This window comes from Danaus plexippus, assembly GCF_018135715.1.
Source record: "Danaus plexippus chromosome 13 unlocalized genomic scaffold, MEX_DaPlex mxdp_15, whole genome shotgun sequence".
Lineage (NCBI taxonomy): Eukaryota > Metazoa > Arthropoda > Insecta > Lepidoptera > Nymphalidae > Danaus > Danaus plexippus.
Window position 1 is genome coordinate 3,436,545 of NW_026869849.1, and position 27,349 is coordinate 3,463,893.

The 27,349-nt window shown below is 32.5% G+C and overlaps 3 protein-coding genes and 1 non-coding gene across 4 annotated transcripts; 3 read left to right on the forward strand and 1 right to left on the reverse strand.

Moving 5' to 3' along the window:
* The first annotated feature begins 6,781 nt into the window (after positions 1 to 6,781).
* On the forward strand, positions 6,782 to 6,853 carry Trnaq-cug (transfer RNA glutamine (anticodon CUG)). The gene has a single exon. It is a non-coding gene; the product is annotated as a tRNA-Gln (tRNA).
* Positions 6,854 to 7,130: 277 nt separating this feature from the next.
* On the forward strand, positions 7,131 to 8,101 carry LOC116770442 (intraflagellar transport protein 22 homolog). The gene is made up of 4 exons (XM_032661919.2): positions 7,131 to 7,311; positions 7,383 to 7,555; positions 7,686 to 7,888; positions 7,973 to 8,101. The coding sequence occupies exons 1-4, from the start codon at positions 7,267 to 7,269 to the stop codon at positions 8,083 to 8,085; spliced, it is 534 nt and encodes a 177-aa protein (XP_032517810.2). The 5' UTR covers positions 7,131 to 7,266; the 3' UTR covers positions 8,086 to 8,101.
* A 155-nt stretch (positions 8,102 to 8,256) lies between these two features.
* LOC116769990 (protein suppressor of sable) lies at positions 8,257 to 13,363 on the reverse strand. The gene is given in 3 exon segments (XM_032661292.2): positions 8,257 to 10,253; positions 10,256 to 12,372; positions 12,689 to 13,363. Coding segments are annotated over 3 exon segments (3,537 nt in total). The 5' UTR covers positions 12,694 to 13,363; the 3' UTR covers positions 8,257 to 8,838.
* Positions 13,364 to 14,959: 1,596 nt separating this feature from the next.
* Positions 14,960 to 27,296, forward strand: LOC116769906 (ubiquitin conjugation factor E4 A). The gene is made up of 16 exons (XM_032661102.2): positions 14,960 to 15,788; positions 18,481 to 18,612; positions 18,930 to 19,093; positions 19,188 to 19,367; positions 19,629 to 19,775; positions 20,424 to 20,589; positions 21,045 to 21,177; positions 21,454 to 21,639; positions 21,936 to 22,106; positions 22,355 to 22,478; positions 23,240 to 23,385; positions 23,936 to 24,085; positions 24,423 to 24,666; positions 24,906 to 25,068; positions 25,338 to 25,542; positions 25,756 to 27,296. The coding sequence occupies exons 1-16, from the start codon at positions 15,167 to 15,169 to the stop codon at positions 25,901 to 25,903; spliced, it is 3,081 nt and encodes a 1,026-aa protein (XP_032516993.2). The 5' UTR covers positions 14,960 to 15,166; the 3' UTR covers positions 25,904 to 27,296.
* The last annotated feature ends 53 nt before the right edge of the window (positions 27,297 to 27,349 follow it).

Sequence of the window (27,349 nt, forward strand, 5' to 3'; positions counted from 1 at the left end):
AATAAACTTAGACCACCGTAATCCCAACTTTTGATAGCTCTTTAGACGGCATTCGGGAAACAGAACTATTTCAATGACTTCGATATACGGTTCATAAAACGCGTTTGTATGAGCAATAAGATTAAACGAAGACGAATAATACAGATTTTAAATATACCTCCAAGTTTCATAAAGTATAAAATCGAATAACATTGATTTAACAAATAGAAGCAATAAATCTGTCAACAAATTATACTCAAAAAACTGCCTTTAAAAATCTAAATGATATTGCTTAAATAAGGGAGGGAATGTCATTGAAAATATTATCTGTAATGAGAGTAGAAGTATGTATCTTTCGTTATTTTAAATATATGAAACGTTTACTATACGTTCGTCTTACCGTTAGCTAAACAGATAACAAACTGACGGATAGACTTCAACATAAAAAATATTCTATGGATTATAATGACAAATGAAATAAAATATAGACCTATTGTTTCCGGGCCCTAACATCCGGGTTGAAACTTGAAACAGCCAGAAGTGCCTGCTTAAAAGTGACGTGTTAATAATTACAGTATACGCTAATGGTAAATTTAAATATTTTACTAACCATAACTTAGGACTGCACTCACTTCAAATTGTTACTTCTTGGCGTATAAACATTCTATTAATTGTAAATCTGATATCTTCGGACCTACCTTAAAATACATTACTTTTTTATTGTAAGAATTGACGTTAAAAAGGGTTATGTTTGTTTCCAACTAAAATCAGCTTTTGTAAATAAATACGAAGAGTTAGTTAAGCTGTACCTAAAACTTTTGCAAAAACTTTGATAATCTTTATGATATATCTTTAGATGTATGTCTTATTTGAGATTTAACCTTTAAATTGACAATATAATATGTAATTAAATAAATAATTATACTTAATTTTATTCTCATTGTATTCGAAATAAAAAGAGCAGATATTTCTAAATGTACAGCCCGAGGCTGTATGGACTAAACATTTGAAAAGCACTTGCATTCTTAAATACCTACTTGAATACGCAAAGGTACCGCACAACAAGACTAAAAAAAATCGCATCTCAAGATCCCGCAGGCCGCACTGATTCATTTACAGCATCTGATAGCATCGGTTACTTTATTGGACATTGTGCGTGCGATCCAAGATAACGTGGTATCGTCGCTACATTAATCAATTACCTACTAACCCATACAATGCGACGATTTTATTGCAACGTAAGGTACAATGAACACTCGTTCAGATATCGATAAAATAGTAATTGGACACCGATTGCTACTAACATTTAATTAATACAGAAGTATTGCTAAATCATAATTATTACAAGTCTTGATTGATTTATCGCTGGGTGTTTGTTTACAAAACATACAGGTACAACATACGTTCAGATTGTTGCACCTTTATTTCTGTTTGAAATATTAAGTTAAAAGTAACGCTTAAGTTGCTAAACTTAAAGACGCTTAGGTCAAAGACCTAGAGAATTTAGCCATTAAGAATTTGAATCGAGAATAGTAGCAGTACCTATATAAGAACGTACAATGTACACTGTTTGCAAAATTATGTTTTTTGTTTGTTATCGTATCGTATGAATATGTATAAAAATACTGAAGTAACGTTAATTAAATCTAATGTTTAAATACAAACAGTGGTTAAGAATTATCGTGGAATTCTCGCGATACAATCAGTCCACTTGATGCGAAATACATCCACTGATGTTTACAATGCTACGTATTCATAATATCAAACCTTGAACACTGAAGAATGTGTCAGCTTTAGTGGTTGAATATTCTTACATTTTTTTTGTAAAGAAAATATTAAATATATATAGCACCCAAACATATCGTTTGATGAACTAAACGTTCCAACTTCAGAGCTTTATGAAATATGGTCCTATTGGCACATGCCAAGTCGTGAATAACAGCTACAACATATTTCTTAGCCGTTGAGAGTTTATATTTTCAACCCTGTGTACATTATATATAAAGTACTTATTGTCGCATGTGTCAATTATTTTGATTAATGCTCTTCAAGCCGTGTGTTTGTCCAGTTTTATCACTATGGTAAATTATTAATGAACGAAAGTTGCCGTGAACACGTATGTTTGTTAAATTTATTTAACTTCAAAAGATGAATTTAAAACTCAAGATACCTATTCAGAGTATTAAATAACATCTTAATGAAGCCTCAACCGACTATGGTATAAGTGTCTATTTCAAGGTATTATATAGTAATTCTCTTTCTTGCCTGATGGTATTGTCACAATTGGAATAACGATACAAAATAAATTAATTAATTAATTAATTAGTCAGAATTAATTATTAAATTAATTCAGAATTAATTATTAATTTTAGTTATAAACACCTTCACTGGTCGTTAAAAAAAATAGACACATTTTTATATTTCTCATAAATAATAATCCTATTTTTAAAATCTCTTTTTCTTTCTTATATTATATCATAAGCTTTTTTTTAATTTTGACCTTACAGTTATGTAAAGCAGGTATGTGAATTAAATGCATTTTTCTCTAAGATTACTAATATAAATACACTAACATATATATTATTAAAACTGTCTTGCAAAAGAAACAGTAACGGTTTCTGTAACGAAACACATGCGAGGCACGTGTCGTAGATATAAACTCGTAAATGTTACAAGTTTTAATATAGAACACGAGGACTTCCATTTAAAGACAAAAAATCCGCAGACGCTCAACTTAAATTCAGAGTATCATAACAATGCACACTTAAATACACAATCATTTTAAAATAAAACACTCCAACTCGACAATAAAAACCACGCTCGTTCTAATGAACTTATGAATATTAAAATAAATATCTACATAATCTCACATTTTATAGGTATTTTATGTAAGAATTGCGGAAATTAAAATCACATGCATAAGAATTACTTATTTTATATGATTTAAGTTTAAGAAATACAGTCAATGCACTAGTGAAATTTATCGTATCCTGCGAATCTACTGCCTCCGAGGCTTCGAACGGTCGACGACCTGGGAACAGCGTTAGGACACCTAGGTTCTACCTACAGCATCAAGTATACAAGCTGGATAGCACGACGAACCCGGATGTGAGTTGATTTATGGGACAGATTGCGGAATAGACGTAGAATAATAATAAAGTAGAGTATCTCGTCAGTATGCATACGACGTGCTGTAAATATGATTTATTTAGCACTATGAATCACTATTGTAGCTCTCATAGTATAAGCTGTGATAAGTCTCATATTGTTAAGAAGTTTTTGGTTTAAATACAGTAAAAGTAGTTAATTAAATTCAACATTAAATTAACGCCTTATCATACCACAATTGTACTTGCTTGGGATTCTTGTTTTAAAAAGTTTTTGTTTAAAAAAATTGTTCCAGGGAAATGAAAAAAGATGTTTAAACTCTCTCCGTTTAAAAAAATAAGTTTATGGGACGAATTGATTACCTATTTGTCTTTGTCTATGGATGGATTTTATTACCTGTAACAAATAATGGCTATAAAAAAGAAAACGAGGGAAGAAATACAAACAAAATAACTTATTTCCATTCCGATTACTTTCACCACAGGAAAAATGGAATTGGAAAATTTTATAAAAGCAATATTTGAAAGTAACGTTGTAAAATAATTATATTTGTAACTTAATCAAAATTACAAATATTTTAAAATAATCGAAAACATATAAATTAATAACAAATATATAAATAAACGTATATTCAACATAACAGCTTGCTATAACTGTATTTTTTTGTTTGAACTAGTCACGGTACATATGTATTAAATTCTCAAACCTTGGCCATTTTCCAAAAATAAATGATATGATTTTACATGCCTTTTTTGTTTTTTTTTTTTTTTTTGACGAATTTCGAAAATTTTATCAAACCAAAGCGGCTTCTTGAAATAACTTTTCAAATATATAATACAGGTAAACATTGGCGATTTAAATGTTTAAACTTAAAAGGTTTTTCTTTTGACAAATGTATCTGACACTCTATACAACGTCAAGATATCTTATAAACTTTTTTGGGTACAATACGAAAGTCATAATTCAATGCTTTCCATCAAAATCAAATCTCACTCACTCGATACTAAATAAAACATTAATTACAAAAGTTTTTTTTGATATTTATAACTATAATTATATTTATAAAATACTTGTTAGTAATAATTCTTAAAACGATACTTTATGGCTTTTTTTCATATATCTAATTACTTTAAATAAAATTATTAGCCAAAGATGGCAATGCAGAGATACACGACGGGCACAGCAGGCCATGTCGCAATGTATTGTGCAATGAAAATGACAAAATAGTATTTTTTACTCATAAACATCATGTTTTACTCGAGGTTTTTTTAAGCTATAAAATATTTAACACATATTTATATCTTTACAATTAATTATTGGAACTATTCTTTATTGAGTTTTATAAATTACTAGTTTTTTTCCGCGACTTTATCTGTGTGGATTTTAAATTAGACTCACAGAGAAATATATAAAGTCTAATAAAACAATAAATATAGTAAACAACTGGTAAAAGGAATGTCAATATTTTTGGAATTTTAGACATTTAAATGAAAATATTACGATAAAATTATCAGAGTGTTAAAAGCACTTTTACAACTAAATCAGTGGTAAATAGAAATTCTAAGCGAAACAATATATAAAATTGCGCGTTCATGTATTACTTTATATAACACAAAATTAGATTTGTATTGCAATAACGCTCTGATTATTTTCCAACAGAGCGTCGTTGGAGGTAAACATACCATAATGAGTTGCCGTCAGCTTATGATGATGACGGATGAATGAGTTAGTGAATATAAATGAGCTGTTTATATTTTCACTTTTATTTACATGTATCTCATAGTTAAGGCTAAGGTCGATGACTTTAGTTCCGAGATTGCAATGGAACTGTTTGGACGTTTCCAGCAAATATTAAATTATAATTTTAGAAAACAAAATATTTATTGCCATACTGTGTGTTGCCTATATAAAATATACATTTTAACGTTATTGTTCTATATTTTTTAGTTGAAAGTGTATTAAAAATTTAAAGTTTTTTTTTGACAACTAATTTGTTCATATTGTTTAATTATATTAAAATACAATTTGTATAAAAATATACAGGATATTTAATTTCTAAATATATATCTACCCACAATTACGCTAATAATGGTAATTATTGAACATCGTCGTAAGGTAAAAGTGAAGCATTTGGCTAAAGTTCTACTTAAACCTTAAGTACATTTTCTCCTCCATAGATAGCCTATATCCTAAACGTTCCTTATACATCATTGACAAGACTTTAATAATCACTTGCAGTATAAGTAAAGGATAATCTACTCTTCCCGTTATCTAACTAACCGCAGGCATTTTATACTTAACGGTAGAAATCGCAGGACTAACGAACCGCCAATGCCGCATACGCTACTTTTTATTTACATCTAGCAATACACCTGCTTGATAAGTTAATACAGTTAAAGCTACGTCAGATTATACGGAGAAAAATTACAACACTTCAAAATATTTACGGAATCTATATTTCAGTCGGTAAAGCTTACCGATAAGTAACTTTACTTATAATAAGATTAAATTGTTTTATTTAAGTATCTGAATAGACAAAACAGATTTTACACTTTTTTATCAAGACAATTGCATTTATACCGCCATTTTTAAAAGTCGTAACATTACTAATAGATACTGAATTATGTAATAATAGTTAAAGCAAACTTACCTCTTGTTGAGACAATTACAGAGGCGTCTTGAAGTCATCATTACCTTAGCGAACTTAGGTAAGTTAAGTAATATTATTTTCCGGAAGATAAACATTTTTTAGGAAATTCAACCCTCCTGTTTCAAATGTGAAAACTAATTTTCAGATATTTGCAAAAAAAAAAATATTTTATTATATTATTTAATTTACTATTAATTTTACCTATTTTTTAATGAGTTTTGCAAAATTTTTAAGCTACTCTTGTATTTTTTCATAAATTAGTTACCCGTACAGCCTATGTTGAATATAATATTATCTTTATGAACCATCATATTTTCCGGAAGCGCAAGGAGTTTGATTTAGAATACTATTACAAAGAGAAAGAAATAAAAATAATTAGACTTTCTTACTCAATCAACCAGCTGGATCATTTTGTATGAAGGTCATTTTCTTTACTTTTTTTTAATACCTTTAAGCTAAACTACTATTTTAAAACGTTGGTTTTGGTTTTAATCTACGTATGTAAAAAGAGCTCCTGTATGCGTTCCCCACACTTGCATCGTCACACTGGATTCGGAGACGTTAATATTAAGTCTTTTATTGTTAAGTATTAAAATAAGGTATTGGATGAAAAAGCGGGAAACGCTTCATATGTAGTGACGATACAATGCTTATGCTTGGTACACCTACGGATGTCATACAAAGTTTGTTTCGCGTGAATTCAAGAAATAACAACCCGCGACTACACCAGCCAGATTTAAAGTCTCGAACTCGGCTGTCTGTAACACACACTGCACCAGAGCCAAGACTCCTGTGGAAAAATACGTAAGGGATGAGCCACAAGTTTTATATACTAAAACTAAACTTGGTAGTGAAATCCAAAATTTGTTTAGTGAATTTCATTATCATATTCCTAATATTTAATTAGCACTGAAGCTAAACCACAATATTGATACGTATGAAACTGTTATAATTTATGTACTATACAAGAAGTCGATTTTAGACAAAGAAAGAAAAAAATTTAGATATAAAATTGTATTCATAATTAAAAGCCACTGCTCAACTGGTTCCATGGTGTAATGGTTAGCACTCTGGACTCTGAATCCAGCGATCCGAGTTCAAATCTCGGTGGAACCTGCTTTTTGATGTCTTTTATTTTCATATGAAACTATAACTTAAATATTATAACCTTAGTTTAACTATAATTTATATATAAAATTTGTTTTATTGATTAAGAAAAAGAATTCAATAATAATAGACAATGTCTTGATTAACTATAGAGAGTTATTAATGTGTTCAAAGATATCCTACATATGTTAAGTTGCTTTTGTAGAATATACTCGTATTCCAGTGACCTCCATTCTCATTTTTAACAGCTGTGACAGAAGTCATGACGCGTCCATACATATTATATCAATACTGTTGTCATGGAAAACGTACACAAACAATTCCAATGCTACGAATAGTGTAGTGGTTTCTTTGTTTACGGCTTATCGTACTCGTTATTTGTAAAAAAAATATATATCTTTATATTAGCAATTAAGTCGTTAATGGCGGATATTATGCTGAAAATATTAATCATTGGACCATCCGATGTATTTTCATGTGTACTGTGATATAATTTTGGGTCAGGATAAGTTTTAAGCCTTTCATGTAATGATTCCAGAGTGGGAAGACATCGATAGCAAATTTTCTCTCAGAATCTATTAATGTCGAAGAAGCTGGTACCCCTAGACCGACGCAAGGAGCACGCATCTTAGAATTTGAGCTCCCACACAACGTTAACGAAAGGCAGCGTAAGGTTCAAATTGAATTGTGGGATTGCAGCGGCGACCATAAGTATGCTAATAATAATTTTAATAACAACTACATTGTTCGCATTGTGTGAAGTCAAGTGTCATTTAATTCAGTGTAATTTATTTCATTTTTTTATTAGATGCTTATATATCCTGTTTTGTAACTCTCTTAGATTCGAATCATGTTGGCCAGCTGTAAGAGTTGGCATCCAAGGAGTTATTCTAGTATGTTCTGCTAACACAGTCAATGTCGCTGGACGGGAAATCGAACTGCTTTACAATTACTTCGTATCCCAGGCTAAGCTATCAGCTAAACAATGCGTTGTCTTCTACAACTGTTTATATGATCAAGACGATATGGACTCGTTGAATCTCTGTATGTACATATTTTTTTATTATTATTATTATTATTATTATTTAATTTATATAACTACTGTCTCATCAGTATTGTCTCTTACAGCTCCAACGTTTTCAAAAGTATCCCAAGTGCCTGTTAACATCAAAACGGGAGGGAACAGATTAAAAATAGACTTTTCGAACTTTATTACATCCGTTTTGCAAAGTATTAAATAAATGAGTCCGACATTAATTTTCATTCAAGTCATACCTACTTACCAATGTGCATACATTCGTGTTCTGAAAAACATCCACTCATATTTTCATTATTTTGTTATATATTTTTTCACTTGTATACCTAACGCTGCAAAAAAAAGGTGAATAACGGTTCATAATTAAGACATGTCATATATTAAACATAGATTTTATTAAGTCCAGTAGGCTTTTATAATTACAATCTATAATGAACAAGAACGGAAGTCACCTACTCTTTATACAAAGTACCTATTGTTATACTATATATAAAGTGTCGTATTGCTCAGATCAGTAAACTATTTACTGGACAAAGACCATAATTGCAATTTAACTTAATTCTATATCTATATACGAAATCATTTGCGACTGCGTTTATTATCATAATACATAATAACACAATAATAATGCACTCAGTCTTAAAACATTTGGCTCGCATAATGAGTACCTTTAAAAATGAACCTAATTTATTCAATTTTCTTATATATTTTTTTTTATCATATTTATAACGTCATTAGTATTATAATTAGCCTTATAACGAAAAAAAAACTTCAATGATTTAATTACTCCGAATATTTACAGTATTTAAAAACTTGTACAGAATACTTACTCCTATTAGAATAAAATAAATTATAAAAACTATTTTAGCAAGTCTACACGGTTACTAAATCATAATTATCACCTTGATCACATATTGTATGATGTGGAAGGATATCGCATCGCCTCTGACATTACCAGCTAATGCCTGTCGTTTTTCCAATTACCTCGCTCGTTGAAATTTTTCCTGTCCCTATGTCCCCTATTTCCACCTCTGTTCCAGCGATCATTGTTCCCTCTGCCGCGGAGACCTCCTCTGTTGGGAAATCTTTGGAAGTTCTGATCTCCCTCCATAAAATTAAAATCGTTAGGCGGGCCGTTGAATCCCATGTTACCGAAATTATGTGGACCACCGAATTTGTTGTTGTTAAAGTTATGAGGTATGTTCGGCGCGATGCCCAGCAGGCCCGGAGTCGGCCCACCTCTGGGGTCCGACATAGGCTGGTTGAAGCCGTGCAATGAATTCATATTAGACATGTTTCCTACACCAGCCATGCCCATTGGCGGCATATTGATCATATTAATATTACCCTCCATAGGCCCATGGCCTCCGGACATGTTGTTCATGCCGAAAGGATTCGAATTCTGACTAAAGCCTATCGGAGTCTTCAGCAGAGCCTCCTTCGGTTTAGGTAAATACGAGAACTCACCGTTTTCTCCAAGAGTCACGCCTAGATTAGTGAATATGCTACACAGAACGTTATTGTTTTGTATTGAACCTATATCAAATTTCTTACCCATTTGCTTTTCCTGGTGGTGTTGTTTTATCATCTGCGTCACCGGTGCTAGATTCTGATTCACGAATATCTTCTGTGTGGAACTCAAATCTTTGTACCAATTTGAATTTTGTAATATCGTCTGTAATTCTAATGAGTTAGATTTTTGTTCTTGACTAGTGGTATCGATTTGATCTTTAGGTTTCCGTCTGGGGTCCACTCGGGGGCCTGTATTTACAACTTTCGCTGGTTTTTCACTGTCACTATTAGTTTCTTCTACGGACAATCTGAATACTTTCCTTAACCTAGGATCCGTCAGTGCTTGTGATTTCGCTGTGCTATTTTTGATATCCGTGTAATCAGGACGCGGTATGTGTATGGCAACTAGTTTGTAATGTATCGGCGGATGACTGTTAATTGAACCGTTTATTTCTGAGGCTGGCGTGTAGTTAGGTATCGGTTTGAACGGTAAGCCTAGACGTAAATCTATGTCACCGCTGGTGTTTTGTCTCAAGTCTGTGTCACCGTAGCTGGGGCCTTTGAAATCCGTCGTCCGGAGATCCACGTCCGTTCTTCGACGCCCATCCGTGGGTTCACCGTCAACACATTCGTATATAGACACTCGATTGGTCTTCTTACTCGTCGTTTTACTTGTTTCTACACTGGTGTCCACAGACGTCGGAGGGGATCTTCTAGAACGAGGATCTCTTGATATCGTCGGCTCTTGAGTTTCTTGACTTGGAGTTTCGTGTAAATTATGTTTCATAGTATTGAGCAGCTTTGTAACTTCTTCGCTGATATCTATTTTTGATAGATCACCAAGTTTACTCAAAACCGACGAGGTTCTATAACAGGCGGAACCACCGGCGGCGGTGACATCAACGACTTCTGAGGTGAGGATATGGGTGATTTCTTTTTATTTCCCTTTTCTTCGTCACTTGAATACCACTTCTCATCGATCAGTAAATTGTTATCTTCATCGTCGTCCGTAGTCGAACGACGATGTTTCTTCTCAGCATTTTTAAATATAGGATCCGGTTGCAGAAACCGTATGTCCGTATCCGCCTCCGAACGCAGAGTATTCTCTTCTATATTAGCATTATGACTACTCGACCCGCCATCAGAAAATGGAATGACCCTGTGATCTACATCTTTTATTTCATTTGAAGTACTATTCTTTTCATTGTCTATAGTCTCGTTTGAAATGTCTATGTTTTCTTTATCTTTTGATGCAAATTTTAACGCATCTTTTGTGTACTGATCTATATCAATCATGTCTTTGTTGCTTGTTTCTCTTTTAGATGTTTTATTGCTCGACTCTTCTTTGATACTAAGTGATTGTGTGTTCGGCTGAAAACGCATATCAACGTCTTGACCGGGTAATTCGGATGCTATAGCTAAACTATTCGACGAAGGCAGTGCTGCGGGCGGTACTCTTAAATCTAAATCCTTTGCAGGAACATTAGTACTAACGAATTGATGATGTGGGGATTGTTGTTCAGTATTGCTAATTAAACCTAATTTCTGGATGCTCATTGTGTTCAGTTGTATGTCAGAGATTTGTTTTAAGGATATACCGATGTTATTCAACTGTAATACTGTTAACTGACTCAATTGATCTAAGTTTTCGATACCTATCTTTGTGAGTTCATAAATTTGTCGAGGCGATAATACACCGGTTAAGTTTTTAATACTTAGCACATTTGAACTTGCATTGCTGTTTGGTGAATGACATTGATTTTGATTCGACTCGTCATTTTGCCACCTCGACTGCCTTACTTTCGGTGATACCTTGCTCTGCCTTTCGTTGTTAAAAGAACTATTCTGAGACGAATCTACATTTAGTTGAGGATTAGGTATGTTAATATCGAAGAGTGACGGAATATTCTTTATTTCAGCGTCCGTGCTCTCTGAATATTGTTGCATTAGTTTGAGTTGTGTATTTTGTAACATTTTTAATGCTCCATCTCTGTTGAGTCTTGGGAAGTCACCTAATATTTCCTTAGGAGCTGATTCGATGTGTTTCAATAAAATATTTTTGAGTGCATCGCTTAAAGGTTTACCGTGCGCAAATTTACATTCGTCTTTATAAATACATGGAAGCCCAGTGTGATAGTATTTGCAAGGGAAGTCAGCGTGCATGTACAGACACTTATCTCTTTTGGCGCAACATTCCATTAAATAAAATTTGCATAGTTCCATCTTCCTCGGCGGCTGTGCGTCGTGAGAGTACACACAATCGTCCCCTTTATGACATTTTCCTTGCATGTAATACAGACAAACACCATCGGGATCTTGCATGGGATGTGTTCCCCCCCTCCTCCTATCATTTTTATTATTTTTATTTCTCTCCCGCTGTGGTGGTCGATGCCTCTGCTGGCGATGCTGCTGGTGTCCTCGTGAATCTTGGCTGCTATCAGATTCGTACGAGTCTTGTTCCTGATAGCTTTCATCCTGAGACTGTTTCTGTACCGGCGAAGCTCCGCGAACGCACATCATTTCCGCTTCATCCATTTCATCGGAATACTCCTGTTTTTTGCGCTTCTTACTCGACCCCTCCTTTCCATCGTATTTCTTTCTCTTTTTATATTTCCTACGTTCTTCGCCTTCAGCTTCACCTTGAAAATTGTTGCCATCGTTTTTGTTCATAGCCTTTCTTATTGCTTTTTCTATCCCACCGGCAAAGTCATCCTCAATCGTTTCCGCATACTTCCGACTCTTTTTACTTTTATCTTTAACCTTCTGCTCGCTCTTATTTGATTTTGACTTCTTCTTCTTACCTGACTTAGAATAATAAAAACTTTGACTATCTACTTTTGCTTTATTTTCTTCAACAACTGCAGCTGTTTCCTCCGGCTTTTCTTCATTTTGTGTTTCATTTGTTTCTTCGCCATCGCTTTCAATCTCACCATCTTCTAAATCTTCTGTAACCGTAGCTGGATCTGCCATTTTGCTGTCACTGGAATTGAGAACAGTTTATGATTATTTCATTTGCAGAAAATGACACTTATTAAGACTTATTAAAGTTTGTCAGAAGAATTTATAGTATAAATATATGTTTGTATTAAATAATACTAGATTTAATATAGAAAATCTTGCGTGAAATCTATTTTTTCTCGTTTAAAGACGTGTCTTTTAGTTTAGACTTCCCTGAAACAATATACCGTGAATAAATTATATACTCAACCATTACTAGAGTGATAATTTCTCATGAAACTTCGATTTAAATTTTTAATATCGATTAATGTTGTTTTAATGTAGACAAAATTCCTTACCACATATGAAATAAAGACTATAATGCCATGAAACTTTGGCCTCCAAACATTTTCTAAACGACCAAGATTTATAATATTCATATTTTAAATAATTTGTTAATGACTGAGAATGTTATGCGTTTATCATATGTCCAAACTAAGTATTTGATAAAAAATATACTCTATAGATAAATGTCGCATATATTTTCGTGTAGCAAAATAATGATAAGTAAACGAGAACACGCATTTAAATAAACTACGATTAAGCTAGTCCAAAAGCTTCCTCTACTTTCTTAAGTACATCTACAATATAAATATCCTTAACTTAGGGTCTAATTTAATAAATATAAAAATTACATCTATATACATTTCATTACGTCATTAAAATGGCTAAGACGTAAAAGCCGCCATTTTATTTAATATAACCCTACCAATTTAAGAATGTTATTCGGACTGTATATGACTAATATGCAAATCTCCGAAAATTGTTTTTGTACATTACTCAGTAGAAACGAACTTTGATTTTAGATGGTTTTCAGAATTTAATAAATATAATGGTATCAAAAATATAAAACCTTTACGCGGTACATATGTGTTAAGAACACACACATACAAAAACGGAAACGCTGAAAGCTGACGCCCTGTTTATGTGGTTAAATGTCAATTTGGTTATAATTGACCAACCATACATCTATTTAAAACTATACTGGTGTTAATTATGATTGCATTGCTTTAAATCCGAGCAATATTCGATTTTCTCTATACTATACCTAATATTCGTCGCGACAATTATCATTTGAATGAAATCTCCAGAATCACAAACTAAAGTAAATTGCGCAGTAATGGATTCAACATGTATGGCAGAAATCAACAGACTAACTGTTCATAGCCACAACTTTCAAATAAATTATTAGATACGAATAGATATGCAAGCTGTAGGTGGCCGTTCACATTTCACAATGTCTTGCTAGTAGCTGCGCTGCGTTCTGGCCACGATATATAAATGACGTCAGCCTTCTAGAACGGCAAGATATTTGTCCTTCCTTTTTCGAGGTCACGCGTACAACGCTCACTCACACAATCACAGACTTTCTAGTGTTGGCGTATAATAGTGACCCGCGACTTAAAATAACCTAACCATTTTAAGATGCCGCATACAAAATATTTCGAGTTGTAAAGTTTGATAAAAATTACTTTTAGCATAATACCATCACCAAGTCCCCTTTAAAATAGAAAATATATAGCATTTTAAACAAAGTTATTGACAGGTCATGTTCATGCACTAAATTGTATAAAAATGTACTTTAAATATTATCGCTTACACAACTAGAATTTAATAAAATGGCGTCTAGGACGCTGCCATTTTAAAAATTGACACTGAGTCAATATAAACGATAATCTTAAAGTTTTTTAATAAAATTGTTCGGCAATTGTGTATCAGTATGGTTACACGTGTGTAGAAATTTGAGCAGACAAAGCACTTAATAATAAATCTAAAGGGGACACGTTTTTGATTATATTATTATGGCCTAGCAAGTAAATACATAATTAAGTGTTACCAATCTTACATTAAAGGAACAATTCACTATGTGCGACTACTATACGCCATGTAAAAGAATTTCATAGCATTGCTGCATATAGACGACGTAACAATTGCAATACGTAATATTATTAATTTCGAATTCGGACGACGACTGTAATGAAAACAAGACGGATATTGTAATAATTTAGTTCTATATTTTAACACAACAATTAATGGCGCTTGTGTTACGGCAAGGGTGCCAACCTTAACATAAAACTTATCGATCGTTAACTTACTTAAAACAATTTGTAGTTGATACTGCGAAAACCTAACAAATTCATAATATTTCTTACACAAATTTAAAATTTACAGCAATCTTATTTTGTTCCAGTTTTATTCAACAGCTTCATAAATTTTAATAATATCTTGGTTGGTCCATTTCCGTCTTTGTAAACAGAATATTTAGAAGACAGATAAAAGTAAAAAAAAAAGGATTTAACCGCAAAAAAATCATTAATTTAAAAAAAGAGTAATTAATATTATTTCTTTTATTAAAGTATACTATTTCATTTTTATAATTAGTCAAAATATGTGAAAGTATTAATTGTATAAATTAATAGAGAGTTTACAATAGTGCTTCCTATTTTTTTATCCTAAATATAATATATATAAAAAAAACAAAACTATATTACAAAAGAAACTATATAATTTTTGTTTATTATATCAATAATTGCGTCTTTTATGTGCTGTCATTGTCAAATTGGCAAATTGCGATCTTTTATCAAGTTGTGATAACGAATTACAGTCAGCACTTTATTAAATACTCTGTTTGAACGTCTAAGTTGTGATAAATTGTGTGGAATGAGTTCCAAAATAATATAAATGGTTAAACGTTTTTAAGAACAATGTAAGACTTCTCGTCAGACTTAAAATATCTAGTGCTACTTTCCTATTTTTTTGCTCTTTGATTGTCAATAATGTCTGAACCAAATAATCCGTTTGTGGGTCTGCTGGGTGTCGCAGAAGCTAAGTCAACAGAGGGATCTAATTTTGATTCGACCCAAATATCAATAGACGTACATAATGTACAAGGTGCCGAACAGCTTCTTGTAATTAACAATATAATTGAGAATGTTTTCTTTTTCACTGTGAACCCTAATGCTGCGGATAAAAGTTCTGAAAGGCAATTGGTATACCTCGAAGAACTTGCCCAGGCTATGAACCCCAGAATACATATTGATTTAGAAGCTCTCGAGCAAGCCCTTTTTGAAAGGCTATTACTACAAGATGTAGAGCAGCAAGTTATACCCAAAGGAAGTACAGTATTTAAAGAGCATGTTATCCAGAAACAAGTATTTCCATATTTATTTAGCTCGATGGAAAACATCAACAGTTACAGTCATATTAACACACCTTATGTCCAAGATGCTTTAAATAGGATGAAGGAATTGATATTCCGGAATGCAGTCACAGCATTAAAACAGCCTGCCCTTTTTGAGGGTCAGGATTTTCCTGAGCAACTTGTAGAAATATTACGACAGATTGTTCAACAAAGTCCGACATTTTTCATAGACTTGGTAAAATCATTTGTAGCTGAAGGTAAGTCTGACACTATGCTATTAAATTAATTTTATTTTAATACAGCCACATTCATTGTATTTCTTCTTTTCTTATTGGCCATTAATACTTTGTAAATATAACATGAATTAATTGTTTATATGTTACCAAATATTATTAAAGTTTGTATATTACAGTTAAAAGTAATTTCTAGTAAACTTTAATTATTGTACTTGTATAATTAAAAAACTATTTTGATATATATATAGTTTGGACTGTAATCTTGGACTTATTGCCCTGATAACACCTGACGAAACTTGGAATTGTCTTCGATGCATGAAGAATCGGAAAGCGGTGGGACCTGACAATATTCCGATCGAAGCGTGGAAATCATTGGGCTCTCTTGGTGTGTTCATACTGATGGACCTTTTAAACCGCTTCTTGAACACTGGGACTATGCCACATCAGTGGCGTTATAGTTACATTACCCCTATATACAAAGGCAGGGGCAGTGTTCAAGATTGTGGTAGTTATAGGGGCGTTAAGATCATGAGTCACACCATGAAACTCTTTGAGCGCATGATCGACCTCAGGCTCCGCCGAGAGTGTACTGTCTCGGAATGTCAATATGGATTTCAGCCAGGAAAGGGCACTTTGGACGCGATTTTTGCCATCAGAACTCTGATGGAGGCATACAAGGAAAAAAGGAGAGCTCTGCATGTCGCATTCCTAGATCTGCAGAAGGCCTTTGACTACGTGCCTCGTCATTGTATCTGGTGGGCATTGCGATTCAAAGGGATCCCTGAGGCCTATATTGACATCATCAGAGACATGTACCGCGATTCCGTTTCAATGGTTAGGACTGCTGTTGGCGATACAAAACCCTTTCCGATCTCGGTAGGGGTTCACCAAGGCTCGGCTCTTAGCCCCTTCTTGTTCAATGTAGTGCTGGACACTGTCTCGGCTAACATCCAGGACCAGCCTCCATGGCTGATGTTGTATGCCGATGACATAGCGCTCATTGATGACAGCATGTTGACGCTGGAGCGAAGAGTGAACCTCTGGAAGGGTACGCTTGAGAACGGTGGTCTTAAACTAAATGTGACGAAGACCGAGTACATGGCTTGCGGAAGCCCGGACTCTTGCACTATTCATATAGGTCCTGAACAAGCCGTTAAGTCGGAAAAGTTCAGGTACCTTGGATCTATTCTGCATGAGTCTGGAGGCATCGATCACGATGTCACAGGTGTGGTCTGCGACCGCAGAATACCGCCCAAGCTCAAGGGACTAATATACAAGAGCATAATCCGACCGGTTCTCTTATATGGAAGCGAATGTTGGCCAACACTATCCAGGCACACTCAGGAGCTTCACGTCACGGAGATGAAGATGCTGAGGTGGATGTGTGGCGTAACGCGGGCTGACCGTATACGTAACACATTTATCCGAGGTAGTCTTGGAGTCCGTGACGTAGCGGATAAGCTTCAAGAGAGTCGCCTGAGATGGTATGGCCACAGAACTACGTCGGAAAAATTTGCCTTGATATGTCGGTCCCTGGAGCAAGAGCCCCAGGACGCCCAAGAAAGCGATGGCTGGACACCGTGAAGCAGGATATGAGAGCCAATGGACTTACCACCGAGGATGCTAAAGACCGTGCAAAGTGGAGGAGTTTGAGCAGGAAGGCAGACCCTGGCTAATGCTGGGTAATAAATTGCCAGGAAGAAGAAGATAGTTTACCGATAAATTTATTAAAGATATGTCTAATAATTTTATTGAAACAAGTAATTTAATTTTATCTAATTTCATCACAAAAATGTGTATGCATTTAATGTATAAAGCATAGTCAAAAATGGCATATAAATATATTAGATATTCAAGAATATTGATTTCAAAAGTGGATCAGGTGAACTGGAGCTCTCCAGGATACTGGAAAAGTACTACTGTGAGAGAAAAAAATAGGGATTCTTTAAAGCAGAGGTCTTTGAAATAATGTCTCCTTTCATGAGAAAAGATGAAATGTTTACATGGCTTTGCCTAATAACTTAAGCAAAAACAAATATCGATGAAACACAGTGGCTGTTACTTGTTAAAACTGCCATTTTCCACGTTCAGCACAACTTTTCTGAAACTAATAGCACAATCCGTTGTTAGAATGAACCTCCATATTTTTTATATAGTTATTGTCAAAAAATATAGAATTATAGCTGAATTTATCAGAGCCATATAATTTTGAAAGTGAGCAAAATGGTTTTGAACGTTTTTTCTTGTGTTTTAACATGAATATGAAAGCAGTTAAGTATCAAAGTACTTAAAATTAATTAATTTAATTCCATCCAAAACTTTTATTAGGTTTACTATATAATAAACATATGCAATTATTATTAAATTAAAAAAAATCTTTTGTAACTGTCACTATATTTTCCAATAATTATACCAGCAAGTGTGAGGCACTTAATTAAGATAATCTAGTTCAAAAATGCTTTACATCATTTACGAAAAAGCTAATACAATGGTGGACTGATGTCAATCAAACATGGCTAAGAAGCACACACATACAGATACACACACTCAAATACGCAGACACAGACATACTCACACCTTCACACATATACACCAAAACACTCAACATCGACATCAAACTTAATACAACTATCACATTCTGGGGCTTAAAAAAGAAAAACTACATTTGATATGTATATGTATGCATATGTATTACAATTTTATTATTTTTCAGGAGATCGTGACTGTAAAAAACAGCTGAAAGACACTATGATTCCAGTGTTAAGGAAAATTTACATAGATGTCAATAAATCAAATTTAATTAACCTGCCCATTTATGTCCTACCATCGGTGCAACTATTTGCAAGTTAGTATTTTACATATTATCAGATTAATTTTTTAATAACTTTTTGTTATTGAATTGCTAAAAAATACATGCTCTATAGTACAAAAAACATGAAATCTATTTGATCTAAACTTATTGATGAATATGGCCAAAAGTAAAGAACAGATATTTTTCCTCACTTATGATTATAATTGGAATTGAAGAATATTTTTTTATTTTGTGTTACACATGTTATTTTTATAACAAAAATTAACAAATCTCTGATTTTTTATATAGTATATTTTATGATTGTAATTTTAACAGCAACTTATTTTAATAAAAATGTATTTTAATTTAAGGCGATCCAAATTTAGCTCCAATATTAATGGATGCTTGTGACCCAAAAAACGAAATGAGCGGAAGGTTCTTTCAAGATAATATTATGGGAGGTCTTTTGGCACTATCAGTACTACCCCGCTCCAACAGCGGCCTGCCGGATTATTTTGATAACCCTATGGACCAGGTGCCCAAAATATATTAACTTACTTACCATTTTAATTTTACCTAACTTTAAAGTTAATATAGAATGTTTATAATATTACAAAGTTGCGTTTCAGGCTGCGACATCACTAATCGAATCATCACTGTGGAATGCAACATCACATTTAACTAATTATATGCACAAAATATTTTTGAGCTTACTAAAAGGCGGACCGGAGTTGAAAAATCGTTTGTTGACATGGATCGGAAAATGTTTAAAATATAATTCTCCTAGAGGGAAACTTTGGAATGTTCAGGTATAGATGAGAAATATATTTCTAGGCTTTAGCAATTAAATGAAAAAAAATATATATTTTTAAGGAAAGTTAATATAATTGATCTCTTTTGTATAATCAGTAAAAAGCCTTATAAATTATCTGTTTGGTATGACTTTCATTTCTTTTCTAAGCGGAAAGCAAATTTATGTTTTGAAACATAAATTTGCTTGGCTTCAAAGACAATATCTTTTGTTATTATAGTTTAAAAAAATATATATTAAAAAATAATAATTTCCACAGACAAGTGACATAGGTTTGACAAATTGTGTCTCCGATGGATTCATGCTGAATCTCGGTGCTGTTTTACTACATCTGTGTCAACCGTTCTGCAACACAGCTGACGATCTCAAGGCACTCAAGATTGATCCAACGTATGGTGCTGTGTCTGTAAGTGAAAACACAATTACTTAAACAAAACTTATACATATATGAATATAATATATTTTAAAATGGTCTATTTTTTTGGATACTAAATATATATAATTATTAATAAAATAAAAATTTTTACCACCAACACGTTCCTTTATCAAAAATTTGTCTGTTAATTAAGAAGCTCTTAAGAGGAAATAACATTAGTTCATTAGTAACTAAACTCAAAATTTTCAAAACCTTTAAAAATGTCATTAAAACAAAACAAAATATTTTGCTACTTTTTTTCCTACAATTATCAACTCAGGGTATTATTTTTTTTCTTATATATAAACATCAAACCTATAGAGTATTATTATTTTTAACCCGATATGTACAAAGAACTTTATAAGATTTTATAGTATATTAAAAAACTTACCTTGTATATGTACATACAATGCAAATTACGTGATTAGCGAAATTATTAAAAATTTATCGAACATTTAAGCTGTGACTTGTATGCTAGTGATGTTTGTTAGAATAAATTAAATATATGCTGCTTGCCCCACCCCAAATTTTTGTAAACGTCCCTGTACACACACCCACACCCATACACGCACGCACGCACACACACGCACAATCAAAAACAACATAGGCCAGTACATAATTTCATCATAATATTCTCAGCCGGAGGAGGCTGCCTCCAAGTCTGTCCACCTAAGTCTTCACAACGAGACCTGCCTTCTACCAGCTCGGGAAACCGACGACGGAACGCCGATCAAACGCCCAACAGCTGAGACATACAACTTCGTCACGGAATGCTTCTTCATGACGCAGAAGTGTATCGATTTAGGTAACAAAAGTATTAAATTAAAATAAATACTTAAAAAACTTGTGACGTCTAAGTATATTTTTATAGGCTTCTGAAATAGTCTATTTTTTTTTTTGTATCAATTTAAATATTTAAATACAACCAGAATTTAATAACATGCAGGGAAAAATAGTCATAAGATAGTTAAGATAGATATTTCATGGTTTGTTTCTCATTGTAAATTTTCGTGACCAACGAATATTGAGATTTATAAATTATTGTACAGCTTTTACAAAATATGATACCCATTTAACTGAATGTATTATAAAGACAAGTTAAAAAATGAAAATGAAGTGTCATCTAAGAACAACTATATGAAATGTAGAAAAAGATAAATATAATTTTCTGTCCTTAAATGTTGTGGACTTATCTTGATATATTCTATATTTTTGACATCAATAATTAAAACAGTAATGTTAATAACAATATGTCTATAGGTGTCCGTGTGTGTGCTGAGAAAATGTGGCGTATAGGTCAGGAAGTGGGTCGAGCTCAGCGCGCGATGTCTGATGCTGGACCGGCTAGGATAATGGAATCGCTGAGACAGAGAGCAACATACCTTATGACGAAGTAAATATCAGATATCTTCCATATTAATAACGTATACAGGGTAGAAAACTTAATGGCTTTTGTAGATAATAGTTTACCACTTAGTGATATATTAAGCATATTATGTAGCGGTTTAATACTGCGTTAACTTCTGTTTCCACAAATAGCTGCCCATAAAGCACTAGACAAAAAATATTAATGCAGATCCCTTAACATCACTTGAGTTTTTGTCCCTCAGTATGGTGTATAATCTTTGGTTGGTTATTCCATATTGACTTATTCGGACAATTGTTTCAGATTCGTGACATTCCGCTGTGGTCTCCTGGAGAAGAAAATGCTGGCCAACCTACACCGTCTGCAGGCCACCACCTGCACGTGGCTGGTGCAGGTAGCGGCGCGTGCTACCACCGTCGGCAACTACGCTCCAAACACCATGATGCAAATAGACATGCCAATAACCACCCCACCGCCAGATACGTTGAGGTATTTCAGTCTACTATCACCGTTTAATTGTAAAAATGGCAGCATATTAAATGAGAATAAAAAATAAAATTTTATATATGTTCATAATTATATTTGCAAATATGTTATTTTAACCATTTACATAATACAATCCAAAAATTTTTTATACACATAAATATGTAGATATAATTTCCTTGTTTAGTATATAACCAAGGTTTATTCTATTCTAATCTTTTTAAATTGTTACAATATCAAAAATTACTTGACTTATAATCTATTGAATCATAATATCTGACAGATTTCCAATAAAATTCCAGATGCATTCCAGAGTTTGTATTGGAGAATGTTGTTGTGTTGATAACAATGTCCCGCCGTACTGTGGGCGCTATCACCGACGACGCGGACATGGCCGGGTTATTACAACCCGCCCTCACACTTGTATTGACATTCATGGGTGATTCGACACGGACTTACAACCCTCATCTGAGGTTATTAATAAATTTATTATTTACTCACCAAAGCCATCTATATGCTAGGATGGAAACTAATTTTCCACCAACTATTCCATTGTATACTTTGCACTATGAATCTGTGTCATTTTTATATATATTTAGCTATTTATTGATAATAATAATTAGGTCTCCTATAAAGAAATGAAAACGTTGCCATATTTGATAATTTTAAATAACAATGAATATTTTTTGTTTTGTATATATTAAATATAACCTCTTTTCAGGGCACGTTTGGCTGAATGTCTGGAAGCAATGTTGCCAAATCATCCTGATGATCAACAACCACTCAGCAACATCGCCTCCTTCTACAGGGAACAGTTGTTTAAGGAACATCCACACAGACTTCAGGTAGATAATCCTTTAACAATAAATTGATATTTCTTAATCATTATAATTTTTAATAACAATTTGTATATATATTGGGGTGTATTGTACCAACAGCTGAACATCTAATCTGACCCGAAAGCATATTACTTATGCTATTTTTATTTGTTACTTTTAGGACAAGTTATTGATGACCCACATGACGTCATCAATTATACACTAGGATTATTTTAAAACATTTTGTGAACATCCAAAAGCAAAAAAAAAATGAGATTTTACTCAAATACAATTAAATGTTACAAACAAAGAATAATAGTATTTAAAGTAATTGTGAGGATATTAAATTAATATATTTATCTTAAAATTGTCCATTATTACACATAATACACAAGAAAATTTTATTAAACAACCAATTAAAAAATTATTTCTGTATTTATATTTTAACAATTAAATTAAGTAACTAACAAATTTTGTATAAAGAAAAGACCTATAATAAAAGTTATTGGATACAAAATTATGATTACTTATAATATCATAAACATAATTTTAGACATTTGCAGGACATTATATATTTCGTAATGATCTTAATCAATTAGTTGATTTTTTTTAAATTTTGTAATATAATAAAAAATATATACAAATCTCTTCAAATTCCAATTAACTTTAAATATACCAAAAATTATATTCAACTATACTAAGTAGCATTATTAGAATGTTTCTGTTATATACAAGATACTATATAAACTGTTTGTATGAATATGTAATTCTTAATGTATTTCTTACAGCTGGTGACATGTCTTCTGGATGTTTTCGTCGGCATTGAGATGACCGGGCAGAGCGTTCAGTTCGAGCAGAAGTTTAACTATCGCCGACCGATGTACCTTGTCATGGACTTCCTGTGGGGCATAGAGGAGCATAGAGAGGCCTTCACGTGAGTTCAAATTATGTACACACTCACAGACAAAATACAATATTACTTACTGTATACACATACATATACAACTATACTTACACACACACACACACACAGATGGCACGTTAGAGAGTACAAAGAAATGAAAGTACAAAGTCATAATTACAGCTAAAATAAATTTGTTTTACGCATAATAAGATTTAGGACGTTTAATAAAGTTTTTATAGTAGGTTTATAATTAAAAGATTCAATTAAATATAAATAACTTATATCCATTAATTCATTTTAGACAAGTGTTTAACTGAACCTCATTCTATGTTAACACTTATATTTTAAGAACATTATATACAGTTGGGAATATAAAATAAGGTTATAACTTACCTCGGGAGCTTTTTTCAAAATCAACATGGTCTCCTTTATAATGGAGTCATGTTATAAAAACAATCCACGACTCACTGTCGTATGATGTAAGGAAGTGAAAATAATATAAGTAAGGAATTAACATGAAAAACTGTTTTGACAATCATAATTATAAAAGTGCTATAATTTATTTATTTTTTTGTTTCAGACGTCTCGCAAGAGAAGCTGAGGCGAATATGGAAGCTGTTCATCCACCGATTTTCCTTCGTTTCGTGAATCTATTAATGAACGACGCTATCTTCCTACTGGACGAGGCCCTTGGAAATATGGCTCAGTTAAGGAACATGCAAACGGCACAGTAAGTTCTGTTCATAAGTTATAGTGGTTTTTCCTATCCTTCACTATGCTTGTAAATCATTGTATCTCATATTATTGAAAGTTTGTGCAAGTTATAAAGAGATTAAATAAATTGATAATTAATATAGGACCATAAAGTCTATATGTAATTATGTTAATAACAATATACCAATGTAAAGGGTGCTTACGTGGAATTCTTAATCCTATACACCAATTAACCCACTAAAACTTTATGTTAACTCAGTATATTTAATAACGCTTTCATCATAGGAAACACAAAAATATTTAGTTATCTAGCACATGTAGATACAAAAATTATAATTATAAATCAATTACAGAGAAACCGGCAGATGGCTGAACCTATCAAGCGCTGAACGTGAGCAGAATTTAGCCAACATGTCCCATACTGGTATGCTAGCGAGGTTCGATAACATACTTGGGCGGGACACTGTACGCACGCTCGTCAAACTAACATCACACGCCCCATACGTGTTCTGTCATCCGACGCTGGTTGAACGCATCGCATCCATGCTGAACTACGTCCTCCTACATCTAGTCGGACCAAATAAGAAGAACTTTAAGGTTTGTTACTCTTACACTCACAAATTTCTAAACATAATATTCTGAAACCAAATATATACAATAAAGAATCATATAGATTTTTTTTATTTATAACGTAATTCTAAACAAGTGAAAATATTCGAATTTTAAAATAAGGTTCCTCATTATCACAAATTACAAAACAGATAATCTCGTGATTTTTTAATTTGTATATATATTTCAATGGAATGGCATAGACGATATATTATGCTATATTCCAGGTGAAAGACATGAAGGACTACGAGTTCGAACCTGCGAACACTGTGCTGGACATCTGTCGTATGTACGTGCAGCTCGGCAGTAACGAGAGGTTCTGTGCCGCCGTGTCAGATGATGGAAGGTCATACTCGCCTCAGCTGTTCAAATTGGCTGAAGATGTTCTAGGTTTGTTATATATACTTAAAAAGAAATACTTTCTTAGCAATACCAAACCGAACCGGAAACTAATTAACGGATTTTAAAAAAATATCACTCCTTTAAACCTTTGTTTTTCACTAATTACGGCTGTGTATTTTATTTTTCAAATATATTAACGATGAATGTTTAAAAAAACTTTTACGGATCCTATTCTACTACTGATAATATTCATATATTATTGGAGACAAAAGAATAATGGGAGAAAAAGAAATGCAAATAAAGTCAATTTATTTTAGTACGCATCGGCGGTGGAGGTCTCATAGCATCTCTCCAGGAAGTGGCATCCCATGTAAGCATACTAGCTGAACAACGTCAACGTGATGAAGAGATCCTCGCCAATGCTCCCGAGGAATTCCTGGATCCCATAATGAGCACCATAATGAGGGATCCCGTCATCTTGCCCAGCTCAAGGACAACAGTCGACAGAACCACCATAGCCAGGTATAACAATAAAACTACTTTAACTTCATACAGACCATCATAATTTTACCTAAATAAATGTATGTAAGATTTTTATATCAGTAATGTTTGCTATTTATATACTCTCATAAAGCTTACAGGTTTTACATATTGTAAATAATTAACATAATGCAAAGTTTATTTACAAATATAACATTCTCTTATAAGAAACATTTATTTATAAATTTATTTCAGGCATCTCCTAAGCGATCAAACAGACCCTTTCAATCGATCTCCGCTGTCAATGGATCAAGTGAAATCTAACACGGAACTTAAGGAGCGTATAGAAGCGTGGATTGCAGAACAGAAACAAAATATTACGAAACCTGATACTGCTATGTAAAATCATTTAAACAATACCAATTTACATTTCTAGTCACTTCGGTCACATATAAAATGATTAATTTAAAGTCATAGTGTTGCCATTACAATAAATTCTCTTTAGTTTCCATTTATTGTTATTGAATTTAATTCTTTATCACTATAGTGATATTTTAAATTTTATATGGAATTATTTCATATAATTTTTGAATACTATTTGCTCAATTACCTAACAAGCGTTCAGTTAAAAGTTGTCAACTGCTTCTGCTTCGTTATACTTACCAATACATTAATAGATTCGGGATGGAAGCTATAACATCCACTTAATAGGGAAACATGAAACACAATACTTAATATTGAATGTATCATGCAAATTACATAATGAAAAGTTATCAAAATTGTTGAAATTTGAATTATAACTATAGATTACACTTCTCTTAGTACATACATAATATTCATACAAAAAATCGGTAGCTATATATTATTATTAAACTCTAAAAGAATATAAGGATGTTATGTGAAGCTGAAGAGAATATGATTTGACCTCAATTTCCTACCTAAACTTAGACATCATTGCATTCCTTATATAATAACGTCTCTATATGTGACCAGAAGTGAACTTCAGTAATCATATAATATTCTCGTCATGTAATCATAGATATATAGTTTTCAATCTCAATGTGGTGTTAGGATTATAATAGCATATAATAATAATTAATTTTATCCCCCAACTGCCAACATGACTATTTGAAATGGCTTTAAAAAAACTTATTTGCATTTTGAAATTGGAATTTCGTTTTCATTCCTTAACTAGATTGGATCGTCTGAAAGATAGGAGGATTTTGTTGTGTTTATATAGATTCCCTTTTAAAAAATCTACCTTTAATGTATTACATTGTGTAATTTAAAAAAAAGTATACCGAATAGGTCTCATATTGTAGGATCCATGTGTCGTGATTTCTTGGTAACGCGATCCAAATGATAAATATATAGTGTTTATGATATAGTTTAAAAATAATTATAATAAGATGTTTTACAGTAGTTTTTCGGAAACCCGCCTCTCACTTATATGGCCTGGGAATAAATTAAGAAACTTGTGATTTATTTATTTTAATGTATTGCTGACATTTCATCCTCGTTTTATGGCATTTAATTTTAAAATAAGGCATCACCGATAAAACGTTAATTCATAAATGTAAGACATCGATGTTTCTTTTTCTAATTTTATGTACAAATGTTCACTTAATAATGACAATTATTTTTGTTGCAATTTTATAAATAAACTGGGTGAAATGTTATTATATTATTTACAAGATGTGAGAAATTTTAATTTGGTTGTTCGCTTTACATTTTTGTTATAAGTTTATTTAAAGAAACACTGTTCAATAAATAAAGCATATATTAAATTAATTAAATTAGATTTTCTTTTGGCAATCATTCTCCATAAATTGATATAAGAGACCCTTGC